Raw genomic sequence first — 26,569 nt, forward strand, 5'->3', positions numbered from 1 at the left:
ACCATAAATATCATATTTTATCAACCATAAACAAAAATAGTATTTACTCGAAAGCTAAAGATCTAATATTAAAAATAATAATGGACATTATGAAGAGTTCATTCAAAAAATACTAGGTTATATATCTTCTGTGTAGATCATAAAGGCTTTCACTGTGCATAGAGTCTAGTTTCAATACCAGACTTGGACCTAACGGGGAGTACAGTTTCCTCACACTAAGACTCCTGCACACATGTGATTTATTATAATAAAGATATACCATATGTTAATGTGGTTTATCCCAAAATGACCTAGTTTGTGTTTTGTGGACTTTAAAACCCCAACCCTCGGCTCTCTCTCCCGGTACGCCTGTATAGTCTACTAGACAATACACAAGTTTGCTTCAGGTATTGCTTTTTTCTTACTTTCTGTTTTATCAAATCTAGTGAGGTATTTAGTGACATAATTTTATGTGAAATCTCTATGATTAACTATAAATCTTTGTATAAATATCCTCTAGTAGCTGTAATAATAATAAAAAAAACATAAACCCAAACCAACTATCCCATGAATTGATTATCATTTCTTAATTTATATATTATCTTAAAACATACGTACATAACTTTAATATATAGACTAAGCTGTGAAAATGATCAAAATCTTGTTCAAAATATTCACCTCTACTAACATGTTTTTAAAATTAACTTATTATTAGGAACAGAATCCTACCAAAAGTATTTTTTATATAATGCTAATATATTTGCACACATTAATAACTATCATAAATAAACAAATTAAAACTTCACTAATATTATATGCTCTGCAAATATATTGTTGGGTAATTATTTCTTAAAATTCTTTTCAGAAAAAAAAGGTGACAGAAAAGAAAATTGTAAAGATTAGAAATTTTCCCATGTATATGTTCAACATTAAAGAATAACGGTCATATGCAAATATTTAACAATTCTTTATGGGGTACTGTATTTGATGTAATAAACACCCTGATACTTTAAACAAAAGGTTTATTATAACATCTTATTAAACATAGTAAACATCAAATAGAAACATTTGTTAACAACAAATAAAACCTGTTAACAATAGGCTACAAAGATCACACATAATACAAGATTGAGAATAAAATGAGGTTTAATCAAAACAAAATGAAATGAAATGGGGTTTAACATCCTACTGTTCTGCTCCTAACCTGGGCTAATGAAGACAGGCATACACCACACAGTGTGCTATGAGGGAAATTTTGCCTGGGCAGTGGCGCTACGGACTACTCTTATATCGAATTCCAACTTCCAAGGGATCTTTTACGTGCACGCCAATGTGTACACGGGACCTCGGTTTTCCGTTCCATCCGAACGACTAGACAGCTGTCCTTGTCAGGCCCTCCATCCTGCATCACTGACAAGGGGAAACCACGCCGGAAAACCATTTCGGCTGTGTTATTTTAACATAAATCAAAGAAAAAATTAACTGTAAATATTGTAGTGTTTGTTATATGTATGAGTTGTAATAGATTAGTGAATATGAGAGGTTAGACCTACATGTACTTGAACAGCTAATCAACCGAATAATATTAATACATTGTTTACTTTAGTACTTATACTATTAACTTCATTATGCCCAAACCATAAATATCATATTTTATCAACCATAAACAAAAATAGTATTTACTCGAAAGCTAAAGATCTAATATTAAAAATAATAATGGACATTATGAAGAGTTCATTCAAAAAATACTAGGTTATATATCTTCTGTGTAGATCATAAAGGCTTTCACTGTGCATAGAGTCTAGTTTCAATACCAGACTTGGACCTAACGGGGAGTACAGTTTCCTCACACTAAGACTCCTGCACACATGTGATTTATTATAATAAAGATATACCATATGTTAATGTGGTTTATCCCAAAATGACCTAGTTTGTGTTTTGTGGACTTTAAAACCCCAACCCTCGGCTCTCTCTCCCGGTACGCCTGTATAGTCTACTAGACAATACACAAGTTTGCTTCAGGTATTGCTTTTTTCTTACTTTCTGTTTTATCAAATCTAGTGAGGTATTTAGTGACATAATTTTATGTGAAATCTCTATGATTAACTATAAATCTTTGTATAAATATCCTCTAGTAGCTGTAATAATAATAAAAAAAACATAAACCCAAACCAACTATCCCATGAATTGATTATCATTTCTTAATTTATATATTATCTTAAAACATACATAACTTTAATATATAGACTAAGCTGTGAAAATGATCAAAATCTTGTTCAAAATATTCACCTCTACTAACATGTTTTTAAAATTAACTTATTATTAGGAACAGAATCCTACCAAAAGTATTTTTTATATAATGCTAATATATTTGCACACATTAATAACTATCATAAATAAACAAATTAAAACTTCACTAATATTATATGCTCTGCAAATATATTGTTGGGTAATTATTTCTTAAAATTCTTTTCAGAAAAAAAAGGTGACAGAAAAGAAAATTGTAAAGATTAGAAATTTTCCCATGTATATGTTCAACATTAAAGAATAACGGTCATATGCAAATATTTAACAATTCTTTATGGGGTACTGTATTTGATGTAATAAACACCCTGATACTTTAAACAAAAGGTTTATTATAACATCTTATTAAACATAGTAAACATCAAATAGAAACATTTGTTAACAACAAATAAAACCTGTTAACAATAGGCTACAAAGATCACACATAATACAAGATTGAGAATAAAATGAGGTTTAATCAAAACAAAATGAAATGAAATGGGGTTTAACATCCTACTGTTCTGCTCCTAACCTGGGCTAATGAAGACAGGCATACACCACACAGTGTGCTATGAGGGAAATTTTGCCTGGGCAGTGGCGCTACGGACTACTCTTATATCGAATTCCAACTTCCAAGGGATCTTTTACGTGCACGCCAATGTGTACACGGGACCTCGGTTTTCCGTTCCATCCGAACGACTAGACAGCTGTCCTTGTCAGGCCCTCCATCCTGCATCACTGACAAGGGGAAACCACGCCGGAAAATCTGAATGAACTTTCTCGGCCAATGCAGGGATCGACCACCCGACCTCCAGGCTAGCGAGCCAGCATCTTACCCACTTAGCCACGTGATCAAAACAATACTTCAGTCATTCTGAATGTGAGGGGGAGGATTTTGCATTGTAATTTTCACCTACTCTTCTTAAAATTGAAACTGCCAAGGGTTCTTTTACTTGAACACTAGTGTGCATTTGGGGTGGTGGGGGAAAGGAGTTTTGCTTTTCTTCCATTCAGAACCACTAAACCTGCAGATGGCAACCGTGAAGGTTCTTCTCAACAAACACAAAGACTTGAACCCAGGAGATTCTAGTGACCCATCTCTCGACTACTGAGACCCCCTTCAAGACATACTCCTCGCAGTGTTTCGTTTAATTAGATCTAATCCCACTCAAACACTGCTGTATGAAAACAAATTTCTGTTCAATATTATGACTGGTCAATAGTCCAATTAATAACCAATACCTAACTCCGTAACAATATCATTTGGGTTTAAACAGAGCTCCAGATATGTTTACATAACCCGTCATGACTCACGCAATTTATTACGCCCAATTAACCAATGCATAGCAGAATATTACAGAAAAATTAATAGCGTGACAAACAAGGCTATCAAAACGCATACAATGTAAACAATACTGCTAGGAGACGAACATTTTTGCCGCTTTTAATACCTTAAATCACTGTCTAAATTTTAGGGAAGACCCCCAGATTAAACGAAGGGCTGTCATGTTGCTGTACGTAGGAGATATTTGATTGAACAGGAAGAATAGACACACTCCCTCAAAATTCACAAAATTTGTACAAAATTTACAACCCTTCTTACACCAAAATCTGATTAAATAAATGTATCAAATTTATAAGAACAGAGAGAAAAATGTCAGGTTGGCAGTTTTGGAGTCAGTGGTTATTATGTCAACTACGGTATATATATATATAATTTGGTCATGCATGTACATTGTAGGCGTACACATTCTAAGATGCTTTTTTTATTTACATTTAATGTGTTGTGTTACAGTCTAATCTAAGTAGAGCAAGAACTCAACCCTATTTAATTGAATATCATTACAAGCACACTAATCAATCCTCAATCAAACTTGAAATCCACTTTAAAATTTTGTTTACTTTTGATTAGCAAGATAATTTCTAAATTATATTTTTAACAGGCTTTACACATAAAAACCACAATTGTAACTATATTAATTGTGTTTTCTGGTGGAAATTTTAATTTCAAGGCATGTAAATTGACGGACAGGTATGTTCTCCATGTCAGTCAGAAATGGCAAGCATGATTGGAACAAGAACCCTGAAGTAAAATCATTGTATCCTTGAAATATCTATTTCAGGCATTGTTCATGTCAATTAACTACATAGTTTTATTTAGACATGAAAAATAACCTCTAGATCAATCAAGCAGGTAACCATAAATATACAATAAGAAATGAAATGAAATGAAATGGAGTTTAACGTCCTACTGTTCTGCTCCTAACCTGGGCTAATGAAGACGGGCATACGCCATACAGTGTGCTATGAGGGAAATTTTGCCCGGACAGCGGCACTACGGCCTACTCTTATATCGAATTCCAACTGCCAAGGGATCTTTTACGTGCACGCCAATGTGTACACTGGACCTCGGTTTTTCGTCCCATCCGAACGACTAGACAGCTTTCCTAGTCAGCCCCTCCGTCCTGCATCACTGACAAGGGAGAACCACGCTGGAAAATCTGGATGAACTTTCTCGGCCAATGCAGGGATCGAACACCCGACCTCCAGGCTAGCGAGCTAGCGTCTTACCCACTTAGCCACGTGATCCCCATATACAATAAGAACACCAACTGGAACATATTTGAAGATATCAAATATTCATTGTTTGTGATGATTAATTACTCATGGTCCAAGATCAGATTCAGGGTAAGGCCCAGGGTACCAGGCAATTTGTTAACCTTTTGTAAAAATTACTCAAGCGTTCCTCATGTTATACACATGTTAAATATAAATGGGATTTAACGCCCTACTGTTTTGCTCCGACTGGGCTAATGAAGACAGGACTTGTTAAATAATGAAATTTAACTAAAAATCTGTCAATTACAAAGGCTAATGGCTGGTTTCACTCTGTGTGTTGTACACTAAATGATCCCATTTGGGGTTAGTCCCACTTAGATTGTGCTTGTGGTCAAATATAAAATGGTAGAAGTGAAAATAATTCTGCTGCGGGTGAATGAAATTCAAAATCACTGACCTCTGTTCAATGCAAGGCAGCTACAAATGAAATCTTTATTTGGAGGCCTGCCATAATGGTGTAATAAAATAAAACTTACCATATTTGACTGAGTACAGGTAGATGTAATCCAGATGGAAGGAAAAAATCCCGAGCTTTTTCACCTATAAAAAATAAGATTTTGTTTCAACGCTATCCCATTTAATTACGAAATATGTGACATTCGTCTTTAATATCTAGATCGAATACATATAACTAGAAGTGAATGGAATTTACCATCTTGGCACTACAACTATTTTTCCTAGGCAGATCCAGACAAGGACCATACAAGAACTTTCTTGTGAACAGTGGACCCAATCAAGGCTGTATTAACAGCATTATAGGCCCCCAGGCAAAGCAGTGCACTGGGGCCCTACCTACACAATCACTGACAGGAAGAACAAGCCAACAGTGAGATTAATGTCCCCTGTCAAAATCCCAAAATAAACAGATGACACATATTAATTAATTACACATTTATCTTTTTTCAAAAGTATGGAGTAATCAAACTGATTATCTGTGCTTAGTCTAATCATAAAATATTCACAGTCAAACTCAGTCAGATTTTGAAGTACCTGGTGGTGAAACTATACACTAATATAAGTTTTATCACTCTCCATCAGTTAGAATCAAAGTTATCTTGTCCAAAAGCATCGGCCAGTGGGAAATATTAATCATTTGCCTAATGAACATTACATATACAGCTCAATTAAAAGCAGAGTGGTTGTGTTCCAAAGGCAGAAATGATGCCGTATAAAAATAATGATTATCATGTCAGTGTCAAAATAACAATGTTATTTCTACCTTGGCACATTATGTTTATTCAGGCTCATTTCTGGGACAACCATAATATGTTTTTACAAAGTTATAACTTATAATCTTCCCAAATTATCTTTTATATGCAATCCCCCCTAATCTGTACACAGTACCACACAATCTAATCATACCCTGTGGGGTATCTACAGATATTAACAAATATCACAAAATGTGGGTGTATAAAACATCACAAATGTGGGCATATAAATCATATCACAAATGTGGGCATATAAAACATATCACAAATGTGGGTGTATAAAACATATCACAAATGAAGTGGAATATACATAAACTTACCAATAAGATAGCCATCAACAGGACCTTGACTATAGAACAGTGAAGAATATAATATTCTAGCATCTTGATTGACGGTACTCCATTCAGACTTTTCTAAAATGACAAATAGAAGGTCTATCATATACAAATGAAAAATATCAAAAAATAATGCTAATGTAATATATTTACTGTAAGAAGATCTTCATACAAATTTTTCATCTGGGTGAGGGAGAAGGGATGGTCATTAAAAATATATTGTGACATATTTGTTATGCTAATCGATAATTCAAACTGAACTAACAACACCAAGATTAGCACAGAGTCTCTGCTTTAATACATTATAGTATGTTTGTTAAATATATTTACCACTTGAACAGAGGAATTAATTTGAAAAACAAGATTGTAAAAAGCTAGTTTACATAACCCTTATAATAATCAAAAACACAACACAGTTTATATGGAATAATCATTTGGGATATATTTTCTACTTAAAGATGTATCCCCACAAAAGTATTTATCAGATGGTTATTTCCGATAAAAGTATGGTAATTTTGGTATATATGGAAAGTAGAGACACCCAATCTTAGAAAAATACTGGATTCTCTGAAAAACATCCACAGAACAAAAATGAGAGGGTGTCAGTAATTGTCAGTCTGACGATTGGGGCTGTCTGCTCAAGGGACGTCAAAGGTTCCACGCGTAGATTGTCTAACCTGTTTTCATTAGGGAACTCTTTAATGTATATGTCAATATTTAAGGTATATGAACAGTGATTGAAGACACATCGTCTTTCATATGCAATGAATTCTCCTTTGGCTTGGCTGGCTTGGCAAACTTCCGCGACAGCCAAGTCATGTGACAAAAACATGGCTTCTTTAAATAGATATTTTATAATACAATGTTTTGAGAGGGATTTGAAACAAATTTTTGATAGATTGATTAGTTTGAATTTTTTTTTAGTCCAAATATATCATCAAATCACCCAGTTTGTACATGGGAAGGCATCTTTAACATAGTGTTATGAGCATAAATTTATCATTTATTTTTATAGATAACAATTTAAAAACTGGTTTAAAATGGCATGTTGAATTACGTTATACATGAGGGAATTCATTTAAAATGTAGCCTAATAAAATTTGAATTAATTACTGAACTAATGTTATTGGGACCTAGAAATTGACACAAATGAGTCCCAACGCATATATTAATGTAATATGAATGTATATAAACTGATCTACATTCAATCGTTTCCGTTTTTACTCTAATTTCAAATAGGTTTTGTTTGGCGAAATACGCCAGAAATCTCAATCGAATGGCAATCTCTAGCGTCTGGTTATTTCAGTCTACACCAATAGTATTTATTGCACATGCTCTCCAGTTAAGAATATGGCGTCACCATGTGACATGACTTGTGGAATATGTCTAGCCTGGTTCTTCGAGTCGCTTGTTACGATTCGTGTACCAATGGTAAAATGTTTATTTTGTCTTAAATATTTGATATCAGAAGTCCATCTTTTCCCAGTAAGATCACATCAATGTTGATTTAAATTGACAAATAAATGGTGTTTTCAATGTTGAAGACTTTGGATGATATTGAGTTAGAGACTTCGCTACTTTAAGTTTATCTTATCTGATCTATAACAGAGCTAAAATACATGTATCATTCAGTTTGTCTAGGAAACTATAATTGCCTTGAATACTTATCATTCAAGTCAGTAGAACAAGAAATCTTTATAAAACAAAACCAGACCCCTATTTAAACAATTAAGGAAAGTCCTCTCTTAGTAATACAGTAAACTTCGCATAAGTTGGATTCTTATAAGTGAGATCTTTGCTCAACTCGGATAAAATCGTTTGGACCCTTTGATCCACTTCGGCTTTTTTTCAGAATTTGACTAAGTCAGTTTCGTCCCAAAGGTCTAAAACGCGGTTAAGTATTCCATGCACAGAGCCCCAAAATACTTTCTCCTATCATTTTTGACTCGAAACTCGTCTGCTGTATGAGACACTTTCCGGGAAAATTTAGGACATTTTTAAAAGATGGCAACAAAATGGAAGTTATCTACTCACACCAAAACGGAAGTTACCTACAGCCCAACAAAAGCTTGAAAAGTGCCTTTGAATCAATTATTATCCGGTTCTTGCAGTTTATTTCTAATCGAGCTAAGATTGAATTTCGCTAAACTCAAGATAAAATTGGTCAGTCCACTTAGATCCAACTTACGTAAAGTTTACTGTACATGAACTCTGGGTGCCTGAAGGAGCCAGGGTGAATCAGTGCATAAGGCACTGGCTCGCTAGACATGAGGTATTGGGTTCAAGCACTGTGATGGCCCAGAATATGCTCCAGGATTTTGCGGTATGGTTTCCCCGCATCAGGAGACCCTGGCAAAGGAGAGTGTCTAGTTGTTCATATGGGACAAAAAACTGAGGTCCTGTGTACACATTGGCGTGCACATTAAAGAACACTTGACAGTTGGAATTTGACGAAAGAGTAGGCTGTAACACTGCTGTCTGGGTAAAATTTCCCTTATAGTACACTGCATGGCACATGCCCATATTCATTAGCCCAGTTGGTGCAGAAGGACGTTAAACTCCATTTCATTTCCAGGTCCCTGAAAATAAATGTGTTTGCTTTGCTGTTGACTAGTGTGTATCAAGTCAACCCCAAATTTGGTCAAAAAACCCAGTATAGAAAGTTAATATATATAGTGATATATGTAGATAGTTTTGTACCATCAAGCACCCACATTAATATTCAGATATAGAAGGTGGGCTTCAAAGAACAATTACAATAGACACAGGTGAGTGGTTAGTGCCTGTCAATCTCATTGAGTAAGATTTTTTATAATCAATTATTTTTGTCATATGCTCTCAAAAATGAAGTGTTCAATCATAACAGTTCAAAATGAAGACATATCACTTAATATTGAAAATGCCTGACAGGCATATGGACTGATCAATTTTAATCTCATGATTGCTAAATCACAAAAAGATACATATCAAAGGTGTGATATTTTTCACTTGTTGACAAGTAGGGGATTTATGTACCTATAGCATGATTGAAATGATTTACTAAATTCTATGTGCTGGAGGCCATCAATGTTTACACACGACCACTTGCATACCATGTCTTAGTCGGTCACAGTTGAGTAAAATAACTTATCTCTTTACTTGATAAATACACACTATATTTATATATATCTATAGGTAATAGAGTAGATATATAGTATATTAATGTTATTTCACAGTACATGTAAATATATCATTAGCATTGGGCAATGTAAATGAAGGATTTCATAAATGTGTTAAAACTTAATCAATATAATAAAAATTCTTCTGTACTGTGATATCAGAAATGGATTAGAAACTAATTTAATCTCATACATGCAATTTCTAATATTTGTTTGGCTGTATATCATAATAATTTGTTAAATGCTATGTATAAATTGTCACTCATAGAAAGATAATTCGATATTGAATGACAAGATAGCAATCCATATCAGTTTTTAAAATACTCTATAGATGTGAAAGACGAAAATTGTTGATTTTATTTATTTTTTTTTTTTTAGCAAATATGTATGATCTGAGGTAATTAAGACAGTAATGTACAAATTGCTACATTAAAGAACTGAAGTTATCAATTAATATTTATATCTAAGTAATCTAAATTTTATTGAGTGACACGAAAATGGGGGGATGAAAGGTCCTAAGAGGACAGAGAGAGAGAGAAATGGGGGTTAACGTCCACTCGACACAACTAGGTCATTTCGGGACTAACATATGGTTTAATTTTATTTCAATAATTCACTTGCGCATAGGGGTCTTTAGCAGTGGGAGGAAACCGAAGGACCCGGAGACAACTCACGAGGTTGGACAGGCAACCCTACTCCTTGTCACGTACAACCGGGGATTCGAAACCACGCCAGTTGACTCAAAGACAGACCATTCAGCCATCCAACCCCACCCCCCCCTAAGAGGACAGACAGACAGACAGATAGATACAGATGGAGTTTAATGTCAACTGAACACAAACTAGACCATTTTAGGAATAATATATGGTACAATTATGTCAATAGACATAGATATAACCTTGGGTTTGAAACCACACCACTTGACTCAATGACAGACCTTATAGCACTTGACCACCCAATGCCCTATCCTCAGAGGAGAATGAGATAATTTGAACGAACATGAAACAGCTTGTATACCCTTTACTCTACCTCCCAGATTCGAATGCCATCAACTAATGGCCTACATACATTATACCCTACCCATCAATTTGTATATATCAATATCATAAAATATCATATAGGACTACTAATAAAAGTGGAGTAAAGGTTGCTATCTAATAACTATTTTATTTGATGCTAAAGATCATGTTTTTTTTTACAATTACACACTCATATCTGTACTAGCCATAAAACACATGCACTTATTTTCATAAGCTACCATATAAAAATCTTGAACAAGGTCAGTTGTTCTATAATAAGATTGCATTTTTATCATCCTTCAATGAAACTGTTCATTAAAAATGTGACTTTCCCTCAAATATCCATTTGATATACATCAGTAAAGAAACATAAAGTAAATGAAATGATCGCAAGTGCTTCGAAAAATATAATAAAAGTTTTCTATGCACTAATAATTCTAAAGCATGAATGAAAGACTGGTATTTGAAGGACATATTGTTAAAAATATGATCAGTAGGCCTATTCCTATTTATTCATTTAAAATATGGACAAATTGCAATAAAATATATGAGTGTTTTTTAACTTGAAATGACAAAAAAAAATTCTTCTGCACTGTGATATTATAAAGGATTAGCCTTGTAAACAAACTTAATCACATACATGTATTTTTTTTTTTTTTTAAACTGGGACATTCTAATGTTTGTCTGGCTTTATATTATAATAATTTGTTATGGGCAGAACATTCGAGACTAAAAGGCAAACATATACAAATTAAAAGGCAGTCTTATTAGAAACCATTTTAAAGTTGTAGCCATAAAAATTCACTTCACTTTGTATTAATTTTCAGCCATCATCTTGTCTGTCTTAGATTGGTCAATCACTGACTGAAGAATATTTCAATTTTATTCATGAACACTGATGTCAAGACAACATCTAACTATTATTTTCTGTTTTATTTGTTTAAATTACTCTTCAAAGAAAATGTCTGGATCCTTCATTTTCTTAATTTTAAATATGGAAAATACCTATCAGCTTTCTGGTCCACCGCAGCTTAAATGTAGTTTTGAGTTGTAGGGTCGCAGACGATACACACCGAGATCAAAATATAACGTAGGTGAGAATGAATATGTCAGGTTAGTGTAAGAACACCTTTCTATGATTGCTTTGGTTCTCACTCAACAAATTTATATCCAGGTATACGTGAAATTGTTCTTTGTCATAAAGAGAGAGGAAGATGAAGAAGATGATATAATAGTTAATGACCTGTAAGATACTATAATTGATCATTATTAGATAAGTATTATATAACATTACAGCTTTAGACTTGATCTACTTATATCCAATACAGATACTTATATACACATTAAACAAGCTGTTTTATCTACCATCATTTAATGATCTTTATGTAAATTAAATACATTTCAATATGCTGCACTACATGAAGTTTTTATATTAGAGCCTGTAGTGACTGATATCATATAAAAGTCGCAATTATATTTATGACGACAAGAACAGATTCATTAGGAAGTGGTCCTTAAATATAACCATTCAACTAAAAACTCATTTGTGTTTTCAATTCTAATTAATACCAAGCAAAAGAATGGATGGTGTATAATGTCATTTATTTTAAAATGACTAGGGAGGTGGACTATGAGTTTAGCAATATATAAATAAACTCCAAATTCCATCTTAAAACTTTGGTTGAGTTTAATAAACTAATGAATGAATGGTGAAATACATGACTTCTTGTGATGTTGTATTTATTTGTTTTCTTTCGTATAGTGTTGACACTTATCAGTACCAGCATAACCAAGTGTGCAGTGAGAGGACTTCAAGACCCCTACCACCCTGGTCAATTTTTGCCATAATTATGATCCTCAACAGGTGATCAACTCATTCTGATGTGTTGAAGTTGTACTGACCATGAACATAACATGTACATTGTTGTCAAACTATAGATTAAATCAAAACATGAATAAACTCCATTGTGGATAAATATGAAATAGGGGTTTTTTTTTTGCAGTACCAACAAACAGTAAACAGTGAGGCCAATTTCCCCCACCTCATTCCATATATAAATAGATGAAACATATTAATTACATATTTGTCTTTCTGTAAAGCTACAAGCAATCAAACTGGTTATCAATGCTTAGACTTGGCAGGAAGTGTTCATTATCGAACTTAGTCAAGGTATTCATATAAAAAAAACTATACACCATCATTTCCATTTAACTAGAATCAAATTTATTGTGTCCAAAAAGCACCGATCATTCAAACTGCTTATCTCTGCTTTGCCTAAGCAGAAAATACTCATCATCAACCTCAGTCATGGCAGTCATATAATAAACACCTACACCATGTTTGAAAATTTAAGTTCAGTTAGCAGCAGAGTTATAGTGTAAAAACAAGTGTGACGGACAAACAGAAAAAAACACATCTTAATAGTCTCCTGTCTTTAAAAGGTGGGGTACAAATCATGTTTGATAAGCATAAAACCTAATTTATTGAGTGGAGTTTTATATTGACCTGTGCCTTATCACGCCTTTATTATCACACTGTCAATATAACAATCACATGTAATTATATCCCCCACACAATTAACACACCATAGTTCATTGTAATCTCATTCCACTCTTTATAAAATATCTCAGATAAATCATTCATCATTTATAAATATAGACTTAATATAATCCATTAAGGCACAATAAATCCAGATAGTTCTCATATATTGCTAAGGTCAAAAATATATGCACTATTTTATTGTAATGCACATTCGAGTATAAGAACCTTGATAAAGAATGTTGTTATATTCAAGTATTAAAACATCTTCTTGAAGAACAGGCTGGCTTGTATCCAAAACATTTACTATCTTATTGTCAAGGATTTTGTCATTATCAATCTTTGACAGGTATAGTTGGGGATTAGGAAATCAACTTGAACCAATGTAAACTTTATTTGTCAACATCTTGCATTAGGATTGAATGATTTGAATAATTTTTGGATGAATATAATAACAAGCCAACATTTAGGCTGATGTCCCCTGCCTCAATCCCAAAACAAATAGATGATACATATCAATTAATTGCTCAATGTATCTTTTTGAAAAGTATCGAGCAATCAAAATGATTATTTATACTTAGTCTAAGTAAAAAATGTTCACCATCGAAATCAAAGTTTTTAAGTACCAGGTAGTGAAACTATACACTAAGTATCATCACTCTCCATAAGTTAGAATCAGTTATCTTGTCCCAAAGCACTGACCAATGAAATTGCTTAGCTCTGCTTAGCTTTAGCGGAAAATGCTAATCATTGAAATCAGTCAAGAAATTCACCTAATGAACATCTACATCAAGTTCAAACATTCTACCTCAAATATAAGCAGAGTTGTTATGTTCCAAAGTCTTGACCAATCAAACTGCTTAGCGTTACTTAGCCTAAGCAGAAATTCTCATCATCAAACTTAGTCGATTGATCACTCTCACCCAATTAGAACAAAAGTTATGTGTTCCAAAGTCTCAAACAATCAAATGGCTTATCTCTGCTTTGCCTAAGCAGAAAATGCTCATCTTCTAACTTCTTCAAGACATTCACCTAATAAACACCTACACCAACTTTTAACATACTACCTCAAGGAGGGTTATTGTGTCCCAAAAAGTGTGACGGACATACAATGTGAACATTGTATAGTGCTAATTCCACACTGTCTATATTAGCGATGCTATTTCAAAATTTTGCTTGTCAGACAGAGGCCTGTATTCATAGAGCATTAACAAAAGTTGCGTTCTGTACAATTCGAGTAAAAATGTTTAAATCAGGTAAGTCTTCAGTGACGATTTGAAAATTGACAGGGATGGAGTCTATCCGATAGACACTGTTTCAAGTAAGTAAAAGGAAACTGCCAGATATGAAAATGATCTTGCTCCAAATGATTTAAATTGTAAGTTGGTAACTGCCGCTGACAGAAATACCAACTAATTCATTAAGGTATTACACTAATTTCACTCCATAATTACATACAATCAGGAAACTGGGGTTATAGCCACCATTGAACTATCTTCTTGAAATAGATTGAGAATTGTTGTAGTTTACTATTGTATGATCTAAACTGAAAGTACTTGATGAATCTCAACAATTGCTTTTGTGATCAATAGACTATTGAAAAATCAGGTAGACCGTATCAAATTTCAAATTGTGTGATGTACTTCAATCAAAATATTGATGTATGTCTCCAATTTCACTTTGAGAGAATCATCAAGGTTAAAAATAAGATAGTATCATGTTTTTTTGTTAATGGTTTCATGTAAATCACAATAAAATGTATTTTAAATTCTATCATCAGTAATAATAATTGATCCTGAACAATTTATTTGATAATGATAAATCAAAGACTATCTTTTTAACAACATGTTGTAGAATAAAACTTACAAATAATATAAATGTTGTGGCCGTACTTAGCTAAGGTTCTAACTTAGCCATTTTGAATTTCTCAATTGAACAGATCTATGAGTGTATGGAAGCTGGAATAATCAATATTTTAGAACATTAAATGTTGAATATGCATATTAATTCAGAAATTCTAAAAGGTATTAGTTCCAGTAATTGAAATATTCTTGAATAATGGCCATTGTTTATCTCTTAATAACATTGTTTACTATAAAAATAACCTGTTATAATTCCAGTTTTCAGATGTTGTATTTGAGAAACATGGTGGTTTGTAAGATTCAATTTTTAGATGGTCATAATATAGCTTGTTTCAACTCCATGGAAAGAGTGCATGTGGTTTGTTTAGAAAAAAAATATGGCCTACAAAACTAACAAATATCATTGTTAAATTAATAAAAGTCGACATTCCTTAGCAGTGAAAAGTTAAAAAGTCATATTATTTGACAGAGAATAATGAACACCTCATTTTATAGAAAACTGTAAAACATTCAGTATAATCATGGTGGGGTTATGGATTGTATTTATCACAAATGTCCTGATAGACCGTAGCTACATTTGAGTGCTTGATCTAAATATGGTGAATTTCCATATAATTTCTCTGCTTTTCCCTTCTTCCTCAAGTTTTTTAATCTTGCTGTAAATTGTGTTTTGAATAAGAAGTAGTTTCTTTCTGAAGCTCTAGGCAGAATCTACAGATTCGTTGCAGTTTATTTTATAATCCAAAAATCATTTGCACACAGGTCTATCAATATTTTTCTCTCTTAGGAATATGAATGTCCACTTAATGTAATGGCACACCATTTCAACACCCTGGAGAAATTTTGCCACAATTTAAGGACAATTGTTAGAAATGACTAGAAAATGAAGATATTAACTGGTATATAGTATGTAAGTTTGGCAGGTGCATTATGACATTGTTTGTCTGTCTGACAGAAACAGTGTAATAGAAGAAAACTAACTTGTCAAACTGTCATTCTAAATTTAGTAGAGAATGTACAATCCCATCTTCCATACAATCAAGATATGGGAATTACAATAGAAGGAAATTTTAAAGAGGTGCTATCACCTTGCCAGTAGATAAGAAGTCAATTTCTGAATTGATGGGGTATGTAGAAATTAGAATGTTTTGACAATCTGTCCATTTATGGTGAGATACAGATTTTGCAGTAAATTTTCAAAGAGTTCAGACAATCTTCATGCAAAATACTTTGCTCTACAAGTGCTTCGATTTTTGGTGGGTCGACAAGGACCTCCAACAGATTATTTAGGTCAATAGCGTCCACTGTATTGCAAAAAGTAGCTGAGAAGGAAAGATATGTTATAGATATGCACATTCTACACATTTCATAAAATAATTATGGATAATAAAAATTTTGACAAAAAAAAAAACAGTTTTACTAATCACCGACAAAAACTGACAAAATAACATCATTCACATCTCAAGTTGTCAAATAGCTATCATCTAGTATGTTCTATAAGTCATATTCAACAATACACAAAGTAAGCAAACCTCTATATACACAGTCCTACTCATTGAAATGAATGAATAAGGAATCACAGACAGGCACATTCCCTCTGGTGTGTCATTTTGTCACAAACTTCCCTCTGGTGTCTGTCATTTTGTCACGAACATACTAATCTTTTATCATTGCATTTGTTTTTTAAAAATAGCACTTGGATATTTTCAAAACCCTGACATACTACATTAAAGGCTAAATAGTTTAAACCATACACAATCAAAAGTACTTTAATCTAAAAAAACCAAAACCCAAAAAACACACAGACTGATCAATTTGAATCAAATAAAATATTATTTACGGATTACAGTTACTATAGTTTAATTACTATAGTTGAAAGTAATTGTCATCCATAGTGTGTTTTATTTAATTATGTCCCAATTACTACCATATAATATACCGTTCAAAGAATACGAGTTACATTGATTTCTACTGACTTCACACTACCATCTTTATGTGTCTTAGACATATAAACTAATAATAAAAGAGTGTATTGGGTTGTATATTAAACAAAGAGTGTATTGGGTTGTATATCAAACAAAAAGTGTATTGGGTTGTATATCAAACAAAAAGTGCGTATTGGGTTGTGAATTTGATTTTAGTACCATATTGTGTATTTGTTCAACAGTATATTGGTTTGGGTATTAAAGATTATAATATTTATTTGTTTGTGTATTAAACTGTATGTATTCTATAGGTTTTTCTTGCGTTTCTTTAAGTGTGAAATAGCTTTATTTAATGTCCACTTCCACCATTTCTTCATGAAGGATTGCTTTTATAACTCAGATGAGCTTAATTACATCATAACACAGTTTTTACATTAAAATGGTACATACTTTTCACACATGGATAACGATCTGGCTTGTTTCACCTATACGTCATGGTCAATATGCTTTTGTAAATGTTATATTGTTCCCTGTCCCATTTTATATTATACAAACTAAGATTTCATTTATTATATGAGAAGATAACATAGAGACAGAAAAAATAAAATCATAATCTTTGATTTTTTGGGGGATACTTTTTACCATTTCATTCAAACACAGCTGGAGATTTATAACACTTTAATTTGAAAGTAATTAGAAAAGAATGTAAAAATGATAAGTTGGATAACATGATATTTTAATTAGACAAGTTGATTTAATATGATGTATTAAGGAAATAAAGTTGTCTACATCATAATATTTACATTTGATTAAGAATGACCAATATGAATTCCTACTGCCTACTCAAGTATAACAGTGTAATCAAAAGATGTTCAGGATAAAAGGGAAAAATAAAATCAGGTCAACCAAGTCTTATACCTTCCACACTTTAAGATGTATTTATATCTATTTATTTCCATATTTAATTGATAATTAAATCTTTAAATTGACCTCCATCAAAACAACAACAACAATGTCTGTCATTAAGACAAGCATTGTGGTTATAATCTCAGGCTTGTACACCAGAAAGATAAGGTTCATCTGCCTAACCTTGGGAGTTTCTCTTGGTTGTATGGTTTCTTCCCACTACTAAAACCCCTCTGCATCAGCGAATTATTAAAATAAAAAAAATTAATGCATGTTAGTCACAAAGTGGAATGCAGACCCCCCTCCCCTAAATTATGCTTTATTGTGCAAAGTCAACCATTTGGGGAATATGTTTAATATTGTGAGGGGCAAAATAAGATATGCAGATACTGTTTATTAAGCATTTCATGCTAAACTTATGAAGCTCCATAAAACCCTTTAGAATACACTCAGTCTAATACACAACCAAATCAACATTATAATAGGCAGTATCTCCAATACACAAACTAATACACTGTTTAATCATTACACAACTTGGTACTAAAATCTTCAATTCACATCCCAATACATGCTCTATTTAATACACAAGACAATACACTCTCTGTTTAATATACAACTCAATACACAACCCTAGCTTAATATACAATCTAATACACTATGATACAAACTCATGTTAATATACAATCTAACTAACTATCATTATTATTACAGCATATTTATTGTGCACCCTTTCATATAACATGTTCAAATTTACTTAATTGATGCCTTGAGCCTAATAACAAATATTCGGTTTTATCATCATTCAATTTTAGAAAGTTCTTTGACATCCATTTTCTGATTTCACATATACAGTTCTCAAGTTGCAATTTTGATAAATTGAAAGAAGGTGGACAATTAGGTGTAAATGAAATATATAACTGAGTATCATCGGCATACATATAAAAGCGGAGACCATATTTTCTGACAATATCCCCTAATGGTGACGTATAAAGGGTAAATAAAAGTGGACCAAGAACAGAACCTTGAGGAACCCCAGATAACAAAACAGATTCAGATGACAATTTACAATCAACTAAAATACACTGTTTTCTACCCACAAGATAGCTTTCTAAAAGATTTAATACAGAGCCACAAATACCGAATTTAAAATGAAGTCTAAGTAAAAGAATAGAAGCATCTACCGTGTCAAAAGCAGCAGATATTTCAGGTCTTTCTTTAGGCCTGAAATGTTATCTAAATTATTAATTAGACATTAATTAACCTATCCAGGCCATAATCAACTCTAGATGGCAGCGCTAGCCTGCGATCTTTAGTGGATTGTAAGCCGATTTACTGCATAACTTTCCTTCTCGATTAAACGATTAAATGGATAATTGAGACTATGCTGTTTATCGTACTGACTTTAGTAATGATGACCAAGGCTTCTGGGAATTTCAGTCGCTTAGTTCTCGGTTCATAGTGGATCAATTTGAATGAAATTTTCACCAAATTGCCTTTACATTATCTAGTTTTTAACTATTATAGTGAGAACTGCCAACTCATTACTGAATCTCCCATAATGTATCTTTAATAGGTAACCACCTCAACTATAATAGTATTAGTGATAACAATTTCAAATTTTATCTAACAGTTTACTGATGGTGAATACAATATGATCTTTGATTTTAAAAACACAACTTGTTTAAATAAGGATAATCTTTTCCTCTATAATAATATGAATACATTTCATGAGATCATTTATCTTATGAATTTTAAATTCAATGACAGTTTTATTGCAAACGTTATATTCACACTTGACAGCACAAGAACATTTGAAATTGCTCATGCTTTAAGCTTTAGCACTGGAGTTTAGCATATACAAGACAGTTAAATGACCAATTACTCATGTGTACAAAACGGGTCTAAAGGATAATATTGTCACTGTCAATATTTTGATTTTCTATGTATCGGTCTATATAGCAGTAAAAATCCCGAACTTAAACCCAAAGTCACGTACGCTTTGAATGCTGTTGTTATTTAATTTGATAGAATGGGAATGAACGAAAAAATGGGTTGGGCTCAGTCAACAGTACATTATAATTCTGTATAAAGAGTGAATCCTACCCCACTACATACAATATCTATATAGATCTACACACATGTGACAATATAATCATTTTATAGAGGGTCACCTGTAGAAAATCAACTTATTTTTAGCACCTACCTTTCGAGTTGTCTGTCATTGTTATAATCCAAGAGAATTCATCGAAACATCACACAGTACTCCCAGACTTCTCCAATATCGTATAGTCCAACCTGTTTCGGATGACAGTGCCCAAGGAAATCACTCAACCATGACCCGACACTACTTGATAGGTAATTCTATATAGTAGTCTACATGTGTATGCCTTCACATTACATTCATAAAAGGTAGCTTTATGAGTAGAGCGCCGCCTAACGGTTCAACATAACGATATTCAATGTCTTTAGACTGGTTATAAATTTTGTTCTCTCGCAACTCACGGTACAGTAATTAAGATAAAGATTAGAAGGCACGCGGAGTGTCCGACTGAATGACAAAAATTCTTCGGCCACTTCGCTGACCAAGAAGTAAAAAGTTGGCAATGTAAATCCTGTCGACAAGTAGTTGACACAATGTCAGATTTTCATTCCAATGTGTGGATATTTGAGAGCCATCGAGAAGGAGATTTGTAAAAGACATTCTGTTTAGGAAGATCGTAAACAAAACCGGCTCGCTAGTCAATATATAGCCCTCCCACCTAATCTAAGCACACACTAACAATCACACGCGGTAAAATAAACTTTATTTACTATTCACACTTTGATTTAATCAACTCTGAAAATTATTTCTAAAAATAAACAAAGAATATATTATAAAGGGCCCTGAAAAAGTCGACCATTCGCAGTATTTAAAAGAATAGTATAAAACAGCGGAAATTTTGATAAAACAAGACAAGCAAGCGGTTTTGCAAGCTTTTCATTTCGTGGTTTTAACAGTAATCATAATCGCAGTTGAGTCAGCCTATGTTTTGAATTTTAAAGACTCTAACTACCAATTGTAGAGCTTAATTAAATCTGCAATATCCTACATGTACACTGTAAAGTAAATGCGAGTGGACGACAGAAATCCCCCCCTCCACCCCCCCCCCCCCCAAAAAAAAAACCCAAAAAAACCGCCAACTGAACAGGGATTGAAATTTATATCTTAAATAAAATATTTCATAGATATTTTATAGAGTGCAAGTAAGTATCGCGAATTAACCCCATAGTTCATAACCATTGAAAAGATAATGCATATCGCCAGACGTCATCATAAACCCTTTATCAAGTCGTAAACCATCATAAATATTGGTTATAAGGAAATATATTATACCACACTTTTGGAAGGCATGCATTATTATACTCATGAAGTATTATTATACCCCACTGAGAGTATGATAGATCATGTCGTATTCGTGTTTATCCAACAGTAAATTCTGAAGCATGGTATATCTTGAACCAGCGGCTGCCAGGCAGGATACGCCCACATTTTTGAGAGATGGATAGAGAACAAGCTAAAAAGAAAATGATTTTTCCTACAATCAAGGGCCATAATTCATGAAGTTACAATTCGATATGCGCAAATATCGAAAGGAACCAAGATCAACATGCATTTCAAGTTTCATCAAAATCGGATTAAAATTGTAACCTCTACAGGGTCCACAACCTTGATATACCATATTTTTTACACCTTTCGCGTACAAGCGGCGGCCACTTTGTCCAGCAGTTTTGGTTTGATTTTCAGGAAATTTGAACTCAACCTTTATTATGGTGTTACAGTGATATATTCAAACGATTTTTAAAATCAGATAAGTGTGACCTTATCTGAGGCGATTTTTCGTATAATCAGGGGCCATAATTCATGAAGTTACGATCCGATATACGACAATATCGAAACGAACCAAGATCTTTAGGTTATAAACATGCTTTTCAGGTTTCATCAAAATCGAATTAAAATTGTGACCCATACAGGGTCCACAACCTTAATTTACCCTATTTTTACACTATTCGCGTACAAACGGCGGCCATTTTGTCCGGCAATTTTGGTCCGATTTTCCCCAAATTCGAACTGAACCTTCCTTAGGGTGTAACGGTGATATAATAAAACGGTTTTTTAAATCGGATAAAAATTATGACCTATATAGGGTCCATAAGCTAAAAACACGATTTTTCGTATAATCAGGGGCCATAATTCAGGAAGTTACAATCAGATAATAATATGCGACAATATCGAAAGGAACCAAGATCTTTAGGTTACAAACATGCATTTCAAGTTTCATCAAATTCGAATTAAAATTGTGACCCATAAAGGGTCCACAACCTTGATTTACCCTATTTTTACACTATTCGTGTACAAACGGCGGCCATTTTGTCCGGCAATTTTGTTCCGATTTTCCCCAAATTCGAACTGAACCTTCCTTAGGGTGTAACGGTGATATAATAATACGGTTTTTTTAATCGGATAAAAATTATGACCTATATAAGGTCCACAAGCTAAAAACCTGATTTTTCGTATAATCAGGGGCCATAATTCAGGAAGTTACGATCCGATATGCGACAATATCGAAAGGAACCAAGATCTTTAGTTTATAAACATGCATTTCAAGTTTCATCAAAATTGAATTAAAATTGTGACCCATACAGGGTCCACAACCTTGATTTACCATATTTTTACACTATTCGCGTACAAATGGCGGCCATTTTGTCCGGCAATTTTGGTCTGATTTTCACAAGATTCGAACTCAACCTTCCTTAGGGTGTAATGGTGATATAATAATACGGTTTTTTAAATCAGATAAAAATTATGACCTCTATAGGGTCCACAAGCTAAAAACGCGATTTTTCGTACAATCAGGGGGCCATAATTCAGGAAGTTACGGTCCGATATGCACGAATATCGAAAGGAACTGAGATCTTTGGATTATAAACTTACATGTCAAGTTTCAACAAAATCGGATAAAAATTGTGACCTCTATAGGGTCCACAAGCTAAAAACATGATTTTTCGTACAAACAGGGGCCATAATCCATGAAGTTTCGATCCGATACATGCCAATATCGAAAGCAGCCGAGATCTTTTGGGGATAAACCTATATTTCAAGTTTTGTCAAAATCGGACAAGAATTGTGACCTGTAGAGAGTCCACAAACAAATTGTGGACGGACGGACGGACGGACAGGGGCGACGACAATATACGTCCACATGAAAATGTGGGCGTATAAAAACGTGTGTATCGAACAGTAAATATGGATCGAATAACTCCTCGACGGTTATACGAGCAGGGCAATCCCCCAGATGACTTGATAAACAATTTGAAATCATGTAACAAACATTATCAGGGGACATAAAGTAATCATTAGAGATTGCCCGAAGCACGCTTTATAACATTAAAGCACGCGGTTAATAAATAGTTACATCTATTGTGTCAAATAGGGCCATTGCAAACACCTGGTATTTCCATTGTTTTACCGATACGTGTGAATAGTTCGTTACAACGACGTCCGATTATATGTGTGTTTTGCGTAGATAACAGCAAAGACTTGAAAGATACAGCCATACAATATAATTAACACATTTGTACCTGTTAACTCATAAACTATGCTACAGATCGAATATTTTTAGAAAAACGCTATAGATAAATGTCCGAATCATGTCGTATTTCATTATACTCCTATCTCGCCAACATATTTTGGCGAGCCTAATTACCTTTTTGTAAAAAAAAACTTCCACATGATAGAACTGTGCCAGTCGTTCAGTCAGGCGCGAATAAATATAAGATACCCTCTAAAGTGTCCACTGTCTTTGTGTGTTTTAACTGGTCAACACAGATGTCTAGAAGTCCATTTGGCTGGTCACTACAAATAAATGTTTGAAAAGGGCAAACAGGTTCCCAAATTGATTTTTGCCAAAACTGCCCAAGATCAGAACTAAATTTTGGCAATAAAGTGCAACGACCAGTTGTTGATCATATTGTTTGTGAGTTCATAGCCTATACCATATCTTCATTTTGTAGCACAGAGAAAATGAATGATTTTTGGAGTAAATGATTACTTTGTGAGTTGATAGCATATACCATGATCTTCATTTGGATAACCCAGAGAAAATAAATGGATTTTGGAGTAAATGATCACTTTGCTAATTTATAGCGTATACCATTGTCTTCATTTTGTAACACAGGGAAGACCAGCCGTTGCCACGCAAAACACGCCCACATTTGCAAGAGATGGACAGAGATCGAGCTAAAAAAAGGTTCTTTGGGTATAATCATACATTTCAAGTTTCATCAAAACGGATAAATATTGTGACATCTAGAGTGTCCACAAGCTAAAAACATAATTTTTCATACAATCAGGGGCCATAATCCATGAAGTTACTGTTCGATACTAGCCAGTTTTGAAATGAACCAGGATCTTTGGGAGATAAACCTATATTTCAATTTTTATCAAAAAGGGATTAAAATTGTGACCTGTAGAGTGTCCACAAACAAATTGTGGATGGACAGACAGGGCCAACAACATTATACATGTGGACGTATAATGAGAGATTTTTTGAGTAAATGATCACTTTGTGAGTTGACAGCGTATACCATAATCTTCATTTTGTAAAACAGAAAATGAATGATTTTTGGAGTATATGATCACTTTGCGAGTTTTAACTCGCTACATTGAATTAAAATACAATGTAGCGAATACAATGATCTTCATTTTGTAACACAGAGAAAATAAATGATTTTAGTGTAAATGGCAAACAATTTCAAAATACTTTTAATGCACTAACAGTTTAAGTGGAGTCAAAGGATTAACCCCTGTGTCTATTGACGGTGCGCATGCACTCCATACCTAATTTGTTACGTCAACAAATCAACAAGCAGTTGTAGACACAAGCTTCAATCAACACATAAAAAGCCAAGAAAATATAAACAATTGAATTCACTAAATAAATTAAAGCAAGTCCTTTAAAGTAAAGAAACGAAATGTGGATTCTCCATTAAATTAAGTGGGATTTTTTTTCTTGGAAGTTAATGTCCTTACTGTTTCTAAATAAATACATGTTCACATTGTTTTGAATAAAGCACACTGTCGAGCATCAAATTCTGCAAAGAAACAATTACCCCATGATTTGTTCCCTACCATCCCAGTCAAATTCTGTTAAGAACTGGCAGAGTCACAAGATGTTTAAAGCAAGAAATGTATTGTGCAAAGAAATCATGTAGTTTAGCTACAAGAATTTGTAGGCAGGAGTAATAAATCGATGTATAAACAGCAAAAATTACCAATATAAAATTTTGTAAAAACTAATCACCTTAATCTGTATTAAGATTAGTATTCTAATAATATGTTTACCAATGATTCTGAATGAAGAATTCAACAAGATATCTTGAGATGATATATTTGGTTTATTTACATTGTTTATTTCATTATATGACACATTAGGTATATTAAAAAATAACTTTCATTATGTTCATTTCTTGATTTACTGACTTCACAAAATTATATCTTTATAAAGGATATAATTAAATAACTGAACAGATAATTGAAAAAAATTAAGCCATTTATAAGAAAGGCATGTTTATGAAACTTTGAATGGCTTTACATTTAGTCATACAGATTGCCATATCTGACAAAATTTGTAATATTGTACACAAAACTAAACCTGAAGGTACTCCACAAAAATCCTTCTAACATATAATGCTTTTATTATTTGATAATATCACATTATACAATTTTATATATATAACAAACATATAATATGCCCACCATTACCAGCAGCAAAACCGTCCATGCTAGCTATGAATTCAACGTCAATACAAATTTCACTCATTAATGCAATACAAAATAAAATATTCTCGTTCTCAGAAAATCTTGCAAAAATATCTGATGCGAGAGGGAGGTTTTTATTTTTATTTTGTCAACGGATCACTATGGGCAAAATCACATTTCAAGGCTTTCGTGTGGTTTATAGGAATGTATGATTATCTAGTGTCACTCATGATTGCCAGTAACATTTGTCACGCTGCCTGTAACCGAGCGAAAATATTTAAGTGAAGTAATTAAGTGAAGCAGGAGTATATGTGAACCAGAATATTTATTTTGTATTGCCTAATGTGGATATATAAAAATTGAATATTCAAATTACATACATGATGGAAGATGAAATACATTATATAACCGCCATCAAACATCATTTAACAACATGTTATAATACATTTTCTATCACAAAGATATAATTCTGATTTTTATAGATAATTTATAAATGTTATAAAGATAATCAATTCAATATTCCTATGGATCGATGTACACAATAGTTCATGTAAAGATAAAGAATCTAAATATTTAGTTTACCATTAATATTTATAGGTAAGGAGATGATTGTTTTTTGTCTAATATGCATTTTAAAGAAAGGGATGACACCATAAATCATTTTGTAATGTCATTTAATCAATATTAGCACTATTCCTTGGTAGAATTCATTATTATTTATAGTTGATTGTTTAATACTGAAGTCTTTCTAGTTTCGCTTGTAAGGCTTTAAATTGTTGTACAAGATTTCGAACATTAGGATTAGTACTGCTAATAGCTTGAAGTTCCACAAGATAACTTGATACACAATCTAAACAACTTGTAGAAAACCTTCGTCTGAAGAACAAGAAAAACAATTTGTAAAATAAATCTTAATATTGAGGAGTTTATTTACTCCA

General features: G+C 33.0%; 2 protein-coding genes across 7 annotated transcripts in view; both read right to left on the minus strand.

The window, feature by feature from the left end:
* LOC126819670 (serine-rich adhesin for platelets) overlaps positions 1 to 20,185 on the minus strand; it is a 100,100-nt gene extending 79,915 nt beyond the window's left edge. For 2 of the 4 annotated variants that reach the window (XM_050547835.2, XM_050547834.2), the window contains exons 1-3: positions 20,037 to 20,180; positions 6,410 to 6,502; positions 5,358 to 5,421 (exon numbers count right to left, since the gene is read on the minus strand). In XM_050547835.2, coding sequence (XP_050403792.1) covers positions 5,358 to 5,421; positions 6,410 to 6,502; positions 20,037 to 20,055 — 176 coding nt within the window. In that variant the 5' untranslated portion in view covers positions 20,056 to 20,180. Of the gene's footprint in view, positions 1 to 5,357; positions 5,422 to 6,409; positions 6,503 to 20,036 lie in introns of all 4 variants that reach the window. The other 2 variants (XM_056100133.1, XM_056100134.1) reach the window with 2 other exon arrangements.
* A 5,069-nt stretch (positions 20,186 to 25,254) lies between these two features.
* LOC126817687 (nuclear pore complex protein Nup155) overlaps positions 25,255 to 26,569 on the minus strand; it is a 30,387-nt gene continuing 29,072 nt past the window's right edge. For all 3 annotated transcript variants that reach the window (XM_050544798.2, XM_050544797.2, XM_056100563.1), the window contains one exon: positions 25,255 to 26,507. In XM_050544798.2, coding sequence (XP_050400755.1) covers positions 26,363 to 26,507 — 145 coding nt within the window. In that variant the 3' untranslated portion in view covers positions 25,255 to 26,362. The remainder of the gene's footprint in view (positions 26,508 to 26,569) is intronic.

Source organism: Patella vulgata, chromosome 4 (assembly GCF_932274485.2).
Source record: "Patella vulgata chromosome 4, xgPatVulg1.2, whole genome shotgun sequence".
NCBI lineage: Eukaryota > Metazoa > Mollusca > Gastropoda > Patellidae > Patella > Patella vulgata.